The 15,855-nt window shown below is 41.0% G+C and overlaps 1 protein-coding gene across 1 annotated transcript in view; it reads right to left on the bottom strand.

Annotated features, from left to right (window-relative positions):
- Nucleotides 1–10,666, bottom strand: part of LOC309485775 (complement C3-like) — a gene marked incomplete at its 3' end in the record, with an annotated part of 34,050 nt that extends 23,384 nt beyond the window's left edge. Inside the window, exons 1-4 of the mRNA XM_082152811.1 lie at nucleotides 10,513–10,666; nucleotides 9,525–9,554; nucleotides 9,192–9,381; nucleotides 8,911–9,070 (exon numbers count right to left, since the gene is read on the bottom strand). Of these exons, the coding sequence (XP_082008937.1) occupies nucleotides 8,911–9,070; nucleotides 9,192–9,381; nucleotides 9,525–9,554; nucleotides 10,513–10,649 (517 nt within the window). The 5' untranslated portion in view covers nucleotides 10,650–10,666. The remainder of the gene's footprint in view (nucleotides 1–8,910; nucleotides 9,071–9,191; nucleotides 9,382–9,524; nucleotides 9,555–10,512) is intronic.
- Nucleotides 10,667–15,855: the final 5,189 nt, after the last annotated feature.

The following is a 15,855-nucleotide window of genomic DNA, read 5'->3' as shown; positions in this document are numbered from 1 at the left end:
AGAAGCTATCAGGCCCTGTCATTCAGAGCAACCTTGCACAAAGAATGAGGAGATTTAAAAAAGAATGGCTTTTAGATTGTTTGGATTTATTTACAACACAACATAATCCAAAAATACACAACAAATGACAAAAGAGCACATTGAAAACAATGATCCAAAGACAGAGACCTTTGTGCCATTCCTAAAAACATTGTACATACCTTTCATTTCCAAGGTGTTTGATTTTCACTTTACCATGTTCATGTACAGAGACTCATGTGAATGTTGAAGTCAGCAGAACTCAGTTGCATCTGGTCCCTGAAAGAAAAAGAAAAAAAAGAAAAAACTGTGAACATACTGTTATCAAGAGAAACTATAGGGCTGCACGATTTTGGGAATAGATTTTAGATTTTTCTGGTTAAAATTTCTTTTTAAAATTCACAGAATACACACACACACACACACACACACACACACGTTTCCAACAATATATAATGAACACCAGGTTTGTTGTGCCTTGTAGGCATAGGCTACGCAGTGCTGCATAAAATATATAGGGGTGGTGTGGCGCAATGGATAAGACACATGCCTTTGGTGTGAGAGACCCGGGTTCGAATCCACTGTGAGACACCAATGTGTCCCTGAGCAAGACACTTAACCCCTAGTTGCTCCAGAGGCGTGCGACCTCTGACATATATAGTAATTGTAAGTCGCTTTGGATAAAAAGCGTCAGCTAAATGAATAAATGTAAATGTAAATGTAAATAAAATAATAATAACAATAAATTAAATCTTCCAAAAGATTTCAAGAACAACTACGCTAGAGAAAAATATATTGATTATCATATGTTACTTCAAATGTTTCCATTCGTTATGATGATATGAAATGAGATAATAGTAAAAACATAAAGCCTAATGTTTGGTGCATTTTTCCTTTCAAACGCAATCGCGCTCCAAAATATGATACATTAAAACCCACAGCGCGCTCCAAAATATGATACATTCAAACGCACAGCGCGCTCCAAAATATGATACATTCAAACGCGATCGCGCTCCAAAATATGATACATTCAAACCCACAGCGCGCTCCAAAATATGATACATTCAAACGCGATCGCGCTCCAAATATGATACATTCAAACGCACAGCGCGCTCCAAAATATGATACATTCAAACGCGATCGCGCTCCAAATATGATACATTCAAACGCGATCGCGCTCCAAAATATGATACATTCAAACCCACAGCGCGCTCCAAAATATGATACATTCAAACGCGATCGCGCTCCAAATATGATACATTCAAACGCACAGCGCGCTCCAAAATATGATACATTCAAACCCACAGCGCGCTCCAAAATATGATACATTCAAACGCCATCGCGCTCCAAAATATTAAACATTATGGTTATACATATCTATGTTTGAGCAGATATCCACAAACAGTATTTAACAGTAAACACGGGTCTAAATAGTATAATATTCACCATATATCTAGCAACAGTTCAACTGCAATGTGAAGTTTATGCAACAATACCATAAACTAATAAGAAAGAATTTCTTACCTTACATCTTTCTTGTCTTCAAATCGCGTTCTTCTTCTTCTGGGGGTAAATCCAATGTAAGCTCAGACGTGTCTTCCAAACTCGACGAAAAGCAGAGACTTGTGAAGTTTTTTGGTGTTTTGTGTTTGAGGTAACGAGGGCGTTCGCGTTGCATGTGGAGATTTGCATGTGAATCACTTTTGCGCGAGTGGGCGTGTCGAATTAAAAAGTAATTAGCAAGCGTTTGAGATACTGGACATCCTGTTGGTTTTATACAAATTACTTAAACAGAGAATATTTGTTTTCAGTTTGAATCCGATCATTTAAAAGTACACACTTAAATGTGTATAAAGGTATATGGCTCATAAATGTGCGACAAGTATTCGCTGAGTTTTGTTTCAGTTTATAGATGTGCTCAAGAAAAAAAAGTTCACCGCGACGGAGAGGCAGAACGCACACCCTGTTTATTTTCTTTATTTTACAAAAGCACAATGTTTTGATTTGATTGTAAGTGGACACATACAAAAGTAGAAATATCACAGATTATTTTTTTATATTTCTTTTTTCTGTATAACCATAAATGACGGAGTAATTTAAGTTTATGTTGCTGCTATGTGAAAAAAATCCAGCAAAGCGCGTCGGCGCGTTTCTCGACCTCAGAGGGTTAAAGGACCTGGACTTCTTCGCCGCCCTCGGTACATTCATAGAGGCTCCGGTAGAAAATTCATCTTTCATAACCAGCCAAGCTGCTCTGCTACAAACATCCCATCTCTCTGGTCATCTGTCGCATGTCTGACGCGTCATCAGAGTACCGTCACTCCAGCTACCATCAACACTGGAAATATCGCGAGACCTCTGCACTCCAGTATGGGATTCCTGCACTTTCGGTTGGATACATTTCGTGGAGTGGATTCCAGTCTGCGTGGAGTGGATTTTAATGTTTTGCGACCTGTACAGAGATTTACCCCACAGACATTGGTCAAATTCGAACTTTTTAACACTCAATCCATCAATAATAAATCCAAACTGATTGAAGAACACATCAGAGAAAAAGGACTTGACTTCATGTGTCTGACAGAAACCTGGCATCAGCCAGAGGTTTACTCTGCCCTAAATGAAGCCTGTCCCCCCGGCTACAGTTACTTGGAGGCAGCTCGCAGTACTGGTCGAGGTGGTGGCTTAGCTGTCATTCACCGACAGGACCTGGAGCTGTCCCTTATTGCGCTGCCTGCAACATCTTCCTGCGAGTGTCTTAATTTAAATGTAAGCCCCCCTTTCCAATGACTGTTCTCCTTATCTACCGGCCCCCTAAATCAAATCAAATTTACGCGCTCGCATTCATCACGGAAATGTCTGATCTCCTAACAACACTCTGTACTACCTCTGCTAATACGATAATTCTGGGAGATATAAATATTCATGTCGACACCCCCTCATGTTATCCCGCTGCTGATTTTCTTCAGCTGCTAGACTCCCTTAACTTACAACAACATGTTGATGTCCCCACACATTCCAGGGGACACACACTCGATTTGGTTATATCTAACTACGCTCCTATCAGCAACCTACATGTTTATGATCTTGGTGTTTCAGATCACAGGGTCGTGTCAGTGGAGTTGCCCTTTCCTTCCTCCCATACCAAACCAAACCAAAGCAACAGATCCACTACAGAAAGCTGAAAAACATCAATGCGGGTGCTCTGGCCCAGGATTTTCATCTCTCCTCCGGCTTTACTGACTCCCTTTCTGTTGATGACTCAGTGGATTTCTAAAATCAGTCCCTGAGCAGTCTTCTGGACCTTCACGCACCCTTAATATCCAGGTCAGTCTCATTTACGCGCTCAGCACCCTGGTACACCTGCGAGCTGCGAAAGATGAAGACGGCTGGGCGTGTCCTTGAGCGGCGGATGAAGGTCTCTGGACTGACTGTTCACAAACAGGCATACATGGAACAAAAGAAGGCATATGCAAAAGCTCTGAGGGATGCACGTTCCAGGTTTTATTCCACTATCATCAATAACAGTCCCGGTAACTCCAAACAACTTTTCTCAACAATAAACCACCTTCTTAAACCCCCCTTATTGTCCCACTCTGAGACCACCGAGGAGAGGTGCAACATGCACATACATTTTTTCAAAAAAAAATTTATTAACATCCGCTCTCACCTCTCCGCCACCGCTGTCCTTACTCTCCCAACGGTCGACCCACCGCTTGAGATTGTTCAGCCCCTCTGCTCTTTCTCTGATGCTACACAGGAAGTAGTGGAGGACATCATCAAAAAAATTAAGTCGTCCACCTGTGCCTTGGACCCTTTCCCTTCAGCACTGCTGAAGGCAAACACTCCTGTTATCTCTCCATTCATCACTAAGATCATAAACCACTCCCTCATGGTTGGCCATATCCATCATATCCTGTCATCAGACCCCTACTGAAAAAAACCCACTCTGGATCCAGAAGTTCTCACTAACTACAGGCCCATTTCCAATCTTCCATTCCTATCAAAGGTTCTGGAAAAAATAGTAGCAGCACAACTTCATGTTCACCTCAAACACAATAACTTGTTTGAAAAATTTCAGTCTGGTTTCCGCCCTGGCCATAGCACAGAAACAGCCTTGGTCAGGATCACCAACGACCTCTTGATGGCAGCAGATACTGGTTCCCCATCTCTACTTATCCTCCTAGACCTAACAGCTGCTTTTGATACAGTAGACCATAACATCCTCCTCCAACGTCTGCACTACACCACTGGACTCTCAGAAAATGCTCTCAACTGGTTTATTTCATACTTGAATGGCAGAACGGAGCACGTCGCCCTGGGAAAAGCAAAATCACACACTCACAACGTCACCTGTGGTGTCCCTCAGGGCTCTGTGCTGGGCCCTACACTCTTCTCCATTTATATGCTCCCACTTGTAAAAGTCATTAGCAGACATGGTATATCTTTCCATTGTTATGCTGATGACACACAGCTTTATCTCAGGACAACCCCCACTTCTTCTGCTCCCTTGCCAGCATCCACATTGACCACATGCCTGGAGGAGATAGAGGCGTGGATGAAGCTCAATTTCCTTCAGCTAAACAGTTCCAAAACGGAAGCCATCTTAATTGGCACACATCATCAACTCTGTTTGTCCACCATCAACAGTATTACTTTCTCTGGCCAAAACATCGCCCTTTCTTCATCTGTCACTAATTTGGGTGTTAAAATGGACTCTCAACTCACTTTTGACACCCACATCAAACACCTCTGTAAGACATCATTCTACCACCTAAAGAACATAGCCAAGCTCCGTCCAATACTCAACCTGACTGATGCAGAGAAGCTTGTCCACGCATTTGTCTCCTCCAGGCTGGACTACTGTAATGCTTTATTGGGATCTCTAGTAAAAGCATTCAGCGACTCCAATATATCCAGAATAGCGCTGCCAGGATCCTGATGAGGGTGCGCAAGCATGATCACATCACCCCCATCCTGAAATCTCCATCGGCTGAATGGCTGCCCCGAGGTTGTGGAATGCCCTCCCTGATCAGCTGAGGGCCCCACAGACTACAGATGTTTTTAAACGAAACCTAAAAACGCATCTCTTTAAAAAAGCTTTTCACTAAATGTATTTTCTGTAGGTTTAACTATTTTTAAATCTTGATTTTTTTTAAAATTAGATTACTATATGCTCTGTAGCACTTTGAGATTGCCATAATGTAAAGTGCATTACAAATAAAATTTATGATTATTATTTATTATTATTTCCAAGTGGCAGCATATATATTGAGAATAACAGAGGGCCAAACACAGATCCCTGCGGCACTCCATAGTTTACTGGAGTTATGATCGATTTTTCTTCATTTAAATAGACAAAATGGTAGCGGTCAGATAAGTATGATCTGAACCAGCTTAATGCTTGTCCTTGAACACCAGTATAATTTTGTAGTCGATCTAAGAGTATTGTGTGATCTATAGTATCGAACGCAGCACTAAGATCAAGTAAAACTAGTATTGAGATACAGCCTTGGTCAGAAGCTAAAAGTAAATCATTTGTGATTTTAATGAGCGCAGTTTCAGTGCTATGATGCGGTCTGAATCCAGACTGAAACTTTTCATAGATGTCATTTTCTTGCAAGAAAGAGCCCAGTTGGGCGGACACAGCTTTTTCTAGTATTTTAGACATAAAAGGAAGATTTGAAATGGGTCTATAATTTGCTAGATTATGTGGGTCTAATTATGGTTTCTTAATGAGAGGTTTTATAACTGCCAGTTTAAATGTTCTAGGAACATGACCTAAAGATAAATATGAGTTAATAATATTGAGGAGAGGCTCTTCCACTATAGGTAACACTTCTTTCAGTAGTTTAGTTGGTATATGATCTAATAAACATGTTGTTGTTTTAGATGAAGTGATAAGTTTATTTAACTATTTTTGTTCTATAGTTGTAAAGCACTGTAATTATTCTTGCGGGGTGATAATTGAGGCTGAATTATAAGGCGAGATTGAGGATTGAACGTTTATAATTGTGGTTCTGATGTTTTCTATTTTCTCAGTGAAGAACTTCATGAAATCATTACTACTGAACTGTAACGGGATATTTTGTTCAGGTGACATCTGTTTATTTGTTAGTCTGGCCACGGTGTTAAATAAAAACCTAGGATTGTTTTGGTTGTTTTCTATTAGTTTGCGGAGGTGCTCAGCCCTGGCCGCTTTTAGGGCCTTTTTATAATGTGACATACTGTCTTTCCACGCGATTCTAAAGACCTCTAAATTTGTTTGTTTCCATTTACGCTCGAAATTACGAGTTTATCTCTTAAGAACATGCGTAGTATTGTTGTACCATGGTGCTTTACTTTTTTCTCTGACCTTTTTTAATCTAATAGGTGCAACAATATCCAATGTTCCAGAGAGAATGGTGCTCATAGTGCTAGTTAATTCCTCTAGTTCATCTGTTTGTTTGAGTTCACTGAGCAGCTGAGACAGATCAGATAAGCAATTTGAAAAATTATCTATGGTGGATGGAAGGATTGTTCTGCCTGATCGATAACGCGGCGCAGCATGATATATTACAGGAGTACGTAATATGCAAGTTACCATGTAATGGTCAGTGACATCATCACTTTGTGGAATGATATCTATATCGGTTGGATCGGTTCCATGTGATATAATTAAATCGAGTGTATGATTAAAATGATGAGTTGGTCCTGTAACGTTTTGCTTGACCCCAAAGGAGATTAATAAATCCGTAAACGCAGCCCCTAACGCATCATTTGGATTATCTACGTGTATGTTAAAATCTCCAACAATTAATGCTTTATCGACATTGACTAACAGGTCTGAGAGAAAATCTGCAAACTCTTTTAGGAAATCAGCGTAAGGTCCAGGCGGTCTATATACGGTAGCCAAGGCTAGAGATAATAGGGATGTTTTTCTAACATCTAAGAGCGTAACATTTAGTACAAGTACTTCAAACGAAATAAACTTATAACCCGTTTTCTGAGTAACATTGAGAATATCTCTATAGATTGTTGCAACACCGCCACCACGACCAATCAGACGGGGCTCATGCTTGTAGGAGTATCCTGATGGAGTAGACTCATTTAGACCGAAATAATAATTTGGTTTAAGCCAGGTTTCAGTAAGGCAAAGTACATCGAAGCTATTATCTGTGACTATTTCATTTACAATAACTGCCTTAGGTGTGAGTGATCTGCTAAACTTTTCATGCCCTAGTCGATACATGGAAGCGGTCCTGACACAATGATCGTTGTTTCAGGCGATGTGCTGCGTACCTTATCGATCAGATTCCTGAAGTCTTTCTTCAGAACCTCCATCTGGCGCAGCATGATATCGTTCACTCCCGCGTGCAGGACCACAGTTCCGACGCGCTCGTCACCGTTCAGGATCTCGGGAACGCGAGCAGCGATTTCAGAAACACGAGCACCAGGAAAGCAGTGACTGTGCACCTTACTTTTACCTAACGTAGCGTGTACGTGCCGAACGATGGAATCGCAGATGATCATAGCATCGCGTTCTGTTTCGCGAAGAGGGGAGAAGCGCTTTTGGGTGGATATCTCAAAAACCGGGAGGGGCGGAGAGATTCTTCCTCTGGTCCTGGCCCGCGTCTTCCGCTGCGGAACCACCCAGGATTCGTGGTGGTGTGTTGGAGCCGGAGTGAACGAGACCATGGCTGACCGCGACCTCGGCGCTCGGGACCTGAGAAACGCACGGAGTAGACGAGGTCGGAGTCAGCGGGTTGGTAACTGATTTGTGTGCATCGGCGCGTGATGTTTCAAGAGCTAAACGCCGGTCTCTCAGCTCGGCTTGTTTCTCTAAAAGGTCGCAGATCTGTTTCTCAACAGCTTCCAGCTCAGACTGCAGTGCGTGCAGCTCAAATGTGTCCTCACCTGCACCAAAAGGTAGACTACTTACATCAGATATATTCGCCATTTTAACAGATGGACAGTAAGTTAGCAACGACGCTACCAGTGATGCTATCAATATTAATACTAATTTATGACTTAAGTCTTGGATATAATCCATCTTTTTAGTGGTACGGGTGTAGAGTAGACGCACGATAGGCGAAAAAAAATTTTGTTTGTAAGTGAGTGTGGAGAAGACGCGTTCAGCCGTGATCCACAGGAGTAACCTATAAGAGTAACCGATGTTGGATCACTAATAGGCTTGAGACGCGTCTGCTCAACAGTCCGCGTTGTAACTATGAGGTTTGAGCAGTAGTGCTTCTCAGTGAGGAAAAGTAGAAAATGTTCGTTGTAAGTGAGTTTAAAGAGAAAATCAAGAATTATAAATCAAATCGATGGAGCTCCAAAGACAACAACGCGTTCAGACGCGACGCATGCGCATTCGTAAAGTAATTTGTATATATTACTATAGTTGTTACAACAACTACAGAATTACCACAACAAATTAATTCAAGTACTTTACTATAGTATGGTTCAAAAACACTAGTATTTACTATACATTACTATAGTATTTGTTCATGTGGTTCATGTCAAGTTTTTATGAATCTGCTTCGATCAGCACATGGATGCAGCCTTATTTATACCGTATTTATAATACAGTTTTTGCCTAAGTTCATTTCACATTGTGGAATGATCAGTTGAAGTGTTTGTGAACTGGAAATTAAAACAGATTGAACATGCGCAGAACTACACATGGTTAATATTCTTGGTTTCATATCAAAAGTAACAAAGAACAAAGCTTACTGCAATCTATTAGATAGGAGGTGAAATATCCTTTGTTCATTCATCAGCTGGAAACAGCATAGACTGAAATATCTATTCTTGGGATTTAAGCATTCAGCTCTTCAAAATGATAATTGATTAAAATCGAGAAATCTATCATTTTAACCTAGCTCTAGAGTGCTTGGTAGTCATGCAGCTGACCTGTGTCTCCAGGGTTGTAAAGAGGTTTATCAGTTTGAAGGAAGATGTATCCAGACCGAAACGACACCATTATAATTTTCTCAGCTTTGTGGAAACTCCCAAATTCCACAACCAGTCTCACAGATTTTTCTGAATCTTTTTTCAACAGGTTTGGATTAATCTTATGAAAAGAAAAGGAAAAAGATTGTATGTGCTAATTACTTATCTCAAAGCTTTACCTGATTTACATTTCTAGTTTCTAAACACACAGACAATAAATACACTTTGTCTTCTGAGCCAACCTCAATGGTTTTGAGATCACTATAGTAGTTGTCTGAATTGAGGATGGCAGAATCCCGCGTCAGGACGGATTCCTTCCCGAATGTATAGACAATGAGTTTGACTGTGATTGGCTCGGACAGGCTGTGCGCCTCTAGAAAGATATTCAGTTTGGTTCCAAGTCTCAGTCTTGCTGGAACTAGCATGATAAACCTGAGAGAGAATACAAACAGTTTCATTAAAAGTCCTTATCAGCTTTGCATAAAGTAAAAATGCATGCATTCTGGATCACCTGCTATCTGCTTTATGTTTTTGTATGTGTTAACACTGACCAGACTGGAGAGTTATGTACTTACTCTGGTGCCGAGTCAAGAGCTTGATTGCCACTGTAAACACAAACAACATACTTAACATTCTATTGTATTTAAAGGGTTAGTTCATCCAAAAAAAAAGGTAATTTATTCACCCCTTTTTATCATGTCGTTCCAAACCTATAAGACTCCTGTTCATTTTCAATGCCAGAAATATATTTTTAATGACGCATCAGATATTTCTGCTATCCACTAAAAACTTTGACGTTCATAAAAACATTGTACAAGTAATCTATATTATTGGAGAAGTTTAATCCAAGTCTTCTGAAGAGCAGATCATTTCAAATATTACAAACAGATTTAATTTACACTGTAAAAGTTAATGTAAAAGTTAATTAGCAATTTTTTTATATATATATTTTACAAAACAAAACTTTAGTCTTTCTATTTAATAATTTAATGTTTAATTCAATGTGTTACATGTTCTTAGTCCAGTCATTTTATGAAAAAAGGTTGAACAAATTGCAACAGAAGCAAACTCAACAGATTTTTTTTCTATCCTCAATATGTCCTGAGTAAGAAAAAAAAGTTCTTTTTTTTAACCTTTTTAATTGTAAAAAGGCACAAAAAAAAGTACCCTAGTATTCACGTAAGAAAAGAATGAGATTCTTCTGGACTTTTTTTTCCTTACTAAGGACATATTAAGTATACAAAATCAGTTGAGTTTGCTTCTGTTGCAATTTGTTCAAGGTTGACCCCCATTTTGGCTTAAAATGACTGGACTGTTGCGAGTTGCAAGTTTTTACCTTTTTATGTATTTTTTTTTATTTAATCATGGGCTTCTGTTGCTCTTCTGAACTACTGAAACTAGTTACCCAAGATTGTCCTCATCTGTCGTCTTGTTATTTGATTCATAAGTGATTTTTTTTTAAAATAAATAAATAAAATAATAATAATAATAATAATAATAATAATAATAATAATTCACAAAATCAACCTACATGTTAAACAGTATATTTAAAATTCAACTTACCGACTTTGAGAATAAACCTGGTAATTGGATACCAACAGTATCCATAAAAGCTGTGGAATAAGCAGCCTCATCCTGCTGGACTGGTTACTCACAAAATGAGAATGTGGCAACAGTGGGAAAGCTGAAATAAGAAACATCCCTCCTCCTTCTAAAGCAAAAAAAAAAATCTTTCGGAAAAAACCTCAAACACTCTTGGCCTCTGATTGGTGAGGAGACCACATAGAAAGCAGTAGTTCTGTCAAGATTCGAGTAGTTGAGTTGATTTTTTTATTTTTATAAATTGTAATAATTTTTTCATCAAATCAATTTACAATCCATGACTATTAACCAGAAAAAAAAAACAGAAAAAAAAAACAGAAGTGCTGCGTGCCACAGACAAGAATCTATGCATCGCATTATTAGAATGCATGACTGTCACACTCACACACATCAGATGGACTTTGTTTTCAGTTTGCACCGTCTTACCTTTGGTTAGTTTGTCATTTATATTGTCTCGGTTACCAATGTAACCCTCGTTCCCTGAAGGAGGGAACGGAGACTTAGTCGATCGTATACTGACTGTATGGGAGAACGCCTAGTGAGCCCGATTACTCTGATTACTCTTAAAATCAAGCCAACAAGATTTGGCAGGTGCATAATCAACGCCCCGCCTTACCCTGCGGGTATAAACATGGAAGTGGATACACCTATCAGTTGTTTTTCGCTGAGGAGCAGATCGTGCCCTAGTCAGCGGTGGTCCAGTAGAAGTGGCAAGGGGACTAAGTCTCCGTTCCCTCCTTCAGGGAACGAGGGTTACATTGGTAACCGAGACGTTCCCTTTCAGTCGGGTAACGTTCGACTTAGTCGATCGTATACCGACTGTATGGGATCCTCTAACACGCCACTACTACTGCCACCTTCCAGTGCCTAAACACAAAGCTGCAAGAGCCTCCGCATGGCGAATGGTCGAGCTTAGGTCAGGAAGTCACAGCTGTTCCACAGGACCACTGGGAAAGCGTACCTTGAACGAGGGGTCTACGCTGCGAAGCCACATCTACATGAGAGTAACATGTGGAAAACACATATGGACCAGGCGCCTAAGCGGGTAGTACGACATATGGGATGTCATTGAGGTGGCTCCAGCCGCAGAAGCGGGGGAACACAACCAGTCAATGACGGCAGAGGTGACTCTGCCAAAGGAAGATACGAACTTACCGTAGGAAGCATGCCGTAGAGAAATACACATACTGGAACACTGGCCGGACATGTCCCCTGAGGAACATGTAAACCAAGTTCACCTCCAGACTAAGAAAGATTCCTCTCGGTTTAGGAAAGGAATCCCTCTCAGTTGACCTGCGAACCCCACTGGCTATGCAGCTGGCTGGCTGACTTCAGTGAAGGAGCCTACTAAGCCGTGAGTTCAGTACACATTAGTGTAATGTCACCCAACCCCTAACACAATATCTGTTCAGCGAGGCACCCATGTTGACGCTTAGGAAAGAGCACACGCTCCAGATGGAGAGACTCTTAACCCAAGTGGACACGGTGCAGCTTGGACTTCCACCAAGATGATGGCCACACATTCCCATGTGGGCCAACCATCGCACAGGGAACCACCCTCCTTTCTGCTGGTCAACATAATTCCAGATACCATCAACCACAATTTCAGTAAACAGGGACTCTACTCGGAAGGCCCGTAGGCGGCCTGAGACTGAATCATGTGTACATGTAAGTGCACTTACCCGTTTCCCTCGTTTTAGAGGATCTCAAAATAGCGTGAGACACCCAACTGATACCGAATCGCCATAATGAGGGCTGGTGATACAGACGTGGCAGTTGGTGTCAGGCTCCTGGGTAGAACACCTACAGCTCACCTCTGCTAATGCTCAGGGATAAAGAAATTTGCTCTTTCTTTGAAAATGTAGGTACCGCTGGCCCCGCTTTTATGGGGAGCCAGCGGCGGAACAGACATACACATTTACATTTATGCATTTGGCAGACGCTTTTATCCAGAGCGACTTACATTGCATTATCCTATACATTTATACATAGGTATGTGCAATCCCCTGGGATCGAACCCACAACCTTGCGTTGTTAACGCAATGCTCTTACCACTGAGCTACAGGAAATACACAAACAAAGACTCCCCCCGGTCCTCCACCGAGGGGAGGGAGTGAACCGGTACCATCTCCAAGAACAAAATCCCATCCCTGGGCAGCCCAAGTCACTAGCGCTTGCGCTTGTGCTTACCACCTGGCTTGGCAGCACCTGAGGTGGGCAGGGCGCTATGCCTGCGTCTGGATCCACGGACCGCACGTGCTCAGCGGGAGAAGAGGCAGACGCAGGGGGACGCACAAATCACAACCGTGTTTGCTCTTTTAGAAATGGGACCCGTCACCAGTGCTGGAGCACACAGGGGAACAACCGCGGCAACACTTGAAAGTGAAGCGCACACTACTTCCGCCCTCAACCGCAACCGCAACACTCTTACTAAGAAGAAAATGCTGTGGAAACAGCTGAAGAGAGCTTCCGTAGCTCGCGACTAAGTCGAACGTTACCCGACTGAAAGGGAAAGTCATTTATATAAATCATTTAGATTGTTTCAAAGCAGCTTTACAGTGATAATATGAAATTTAAGTCACAGAGATTGATTTGGCTTTATAGCAGCTCTAGAATGAAGTTACTGTCCAGCTAAAGTTAGTTTCGATTAATGTCATGGATGTTAATTTGATTCATCATTCTGTTCAGCTGTGTGTGATTAATTACCTTGTTTACCAGATAGCATGGTGAAATTGATACAATGTTGAGTTTTGATCCAAACCATCATTTTAGTTGAGATTGACATTTAAATGTTTAAAGTGTGTTGGATCAGCATTGGAATTTTGATGAAAGTCAACAGCACACATGGGTGGAGACAGTGACATTGAACTAACAGTGATTTGTAGTTGATGAGCACAAGATCATTCAGGCATGTATCTCTGCAGAACACTAGTGGGTGTTTCTCTATCAGTGGGGCGTTTTCAAACCATAATGGCCATTTTCAACCACTTGGTTTAGGGGAGGGCCTTCATGATTTTAGCAAATCTGTTGAAAATGGTTGAAAAACATTTATTGTAGTTTGAAATTGGCCACTGATTGGTAAACACCCATTTTGGTTTTGCATGTGCACTTCTCAGTAGTGTAATGCTTCCTCATTAGAGAGAAAACATACAGTAGGTGCATCCTATACAGAAGTCTTGTTTGTTGAAGCACTTGACATACTTACATGATTTCTCTAGCACAGTTTCAAACAATGGTGCATCTACCTTATTTCTCTGTTCCTTTGTTTTACGTGCTTATTTGCATTTGATTTGTGTTGTTATTCACTGTAATTCTTTTTTTTTTTTTTTACTTTCGCGTCAAAGATCGCAGACGGCCCCAGATTATTGTTGTTCAACATTCATTAGGCTACTCATTTGTAAGGGTGGATTCCTGCAGTGGTTCAGTCTGCAAGAAATGCCGAATGACAAAAAAAAAACGTTATTAGCAAGATGGTAGAAAACTGCACATTTCTTGTCTATTCCACCCACTGCCACTTATACCAACGACGGAAATAAGCGCAGTTACAATAGCTTAATATTTGTGGGAGAGCATTGCTATAGAGAGTGACGATATTGTATTGCAATATGTAGCACTTCAAAGTCAATGCCAAATCAAAACTAGTTAGCACATTAATTGTAATTGAAAAGGTTTAATGACAAAATATGGTTACGGTTATACATAAAATAGTTACAAAATAGATGTATGAGATGATGATAATGTATACCATTAATCTTACCCAGCATGTAAAATGTTACCAGAGAGAGAGAGAGAGAGAGAGAGAGAGAGAAAAGAGGAGGCAAAAGGTGAGAGCCCCAAGAAAGGGACCCAGAGAAGAAGAGAGCCAGAGCATCAAAGAGACAGAGCAACAGTTACAATCTTCTTTTGTCCTTTCCCTGACCATGTGACTAAAACCCAAATGTGAGACATTCAAACTGACCAATCAGATAATTCAACTTCCCCCACCGTACTGGACAATTCATCGACCCCCAAAGTACAAACATTTTGGGCTTCAGGCCTAGATCACTATCAGCCCCTCTGTGCCTTTAGGAACTCCAAATGGTCATTGTGGTAGAAAGAGGGGGTAGATAAACAGTCAAGATTATTTTCAATTCTACAAATTATAACATCACACTCTATACTTGATCTGGACAAACTGAGCATCATTAGAAAGGTTTAAGACTCCAGCTTCGATATTTGACCACTGTTAATGATTAAACTGGTTTACAGTGACATTAATTTCTTAATTTATGCCAGGAGTGCAAAATAATTAATCTGTAACGTTCGTTATTTTGAATAGAAATCATCACTCATACAACATTCATTCACATCTTCTTCGGTTTATTTGTGTTAAAATACATGCAATATACAGCATCCTCCAGGGCTATTAGTCCAATTGTGCACATATTTGGAGAAATAATGATTAATTATCACGTTTGTAAAATATTTCGTCATACAGAATAACATTTCTTTTTCTCAGAAGTATGCGATCTGAAGAGCTCAAACAGCGATCAGAGCTAGATGTGGGTCTCCTCTTCCTGATGTAGCAGGGTGACTGAATCCACTTATGAGGATATCATTCACCTGTGCTTAGTTTATTAAGCCCCCGCCCCTTTCTTTGATATATAAGGGATGTGTGGTGGGCACTTGGCATGCGTCTTGGTATCGCCCTTGTGACGTCATCCATGGTTGCCGCAGGCTTAGACTGTAAGCGTCTTCCTCGTCTGCTGTGTGCTGGCTGCCCACGCCTCACAACATCTCATTGATAGCATGTGTTCCTGACTGAGCCGCTGTTCTGCAATACGGTGCGCGACTGCGAAGCGGTTTGTGTGCCGGGATCATCCTGCGGTCCCCCTGCATAACTGAGGGTCTCTTGGGCTATTCGTGAGAATCAAGTATCAATGCTGAACTGTGATCGCGTATAATTGCGACTGCGTCACTGTTTTGCCTCGACATCCATCAGGATAGTAACTTTTAGCTGCTGTGTTTCTGTTGCACGTACGTCGCTTGTGAAGACTGTGCGGGCGGGCTGTCTTCTCTGGCTGCCGCCTATTGAACTCCATTGATTCTTACACTTATATGTATGATTATTTGTTTTTTTGTTTATTGTGTGTCGTATTTTTGACCACTAAAACCGAGTGAACTTGTTTTCATGTGGTATTGTGAGTCCTAATTCTAGGTCAAGTGGTTTAAATCCTTGAAGTATTTGACATCTTATCATCTTAAATTGTATTTATGTTTGTTGTGTGTTTCTTATTGTTTTCTTTGTTGCAGGAGCTTGGGTTT

This window comes from Leuciscus leuciscus (assembly GCF_965113295.1).
Source record: "Leuciscus leuciscus genome assembly, chromosome: 1".
In the NCBI taxonomy this organism is placed as follows: domain Eukaryota; kingdom Metazoa; phylum Chordata; class Actinopteri; order Cypriniformes; family Leuciscidae; genus Leuciscus; species Leuciscus leuciscus.
This window is presented reverse-complemented; position numbering and strand designations above follow the sequence as displayed.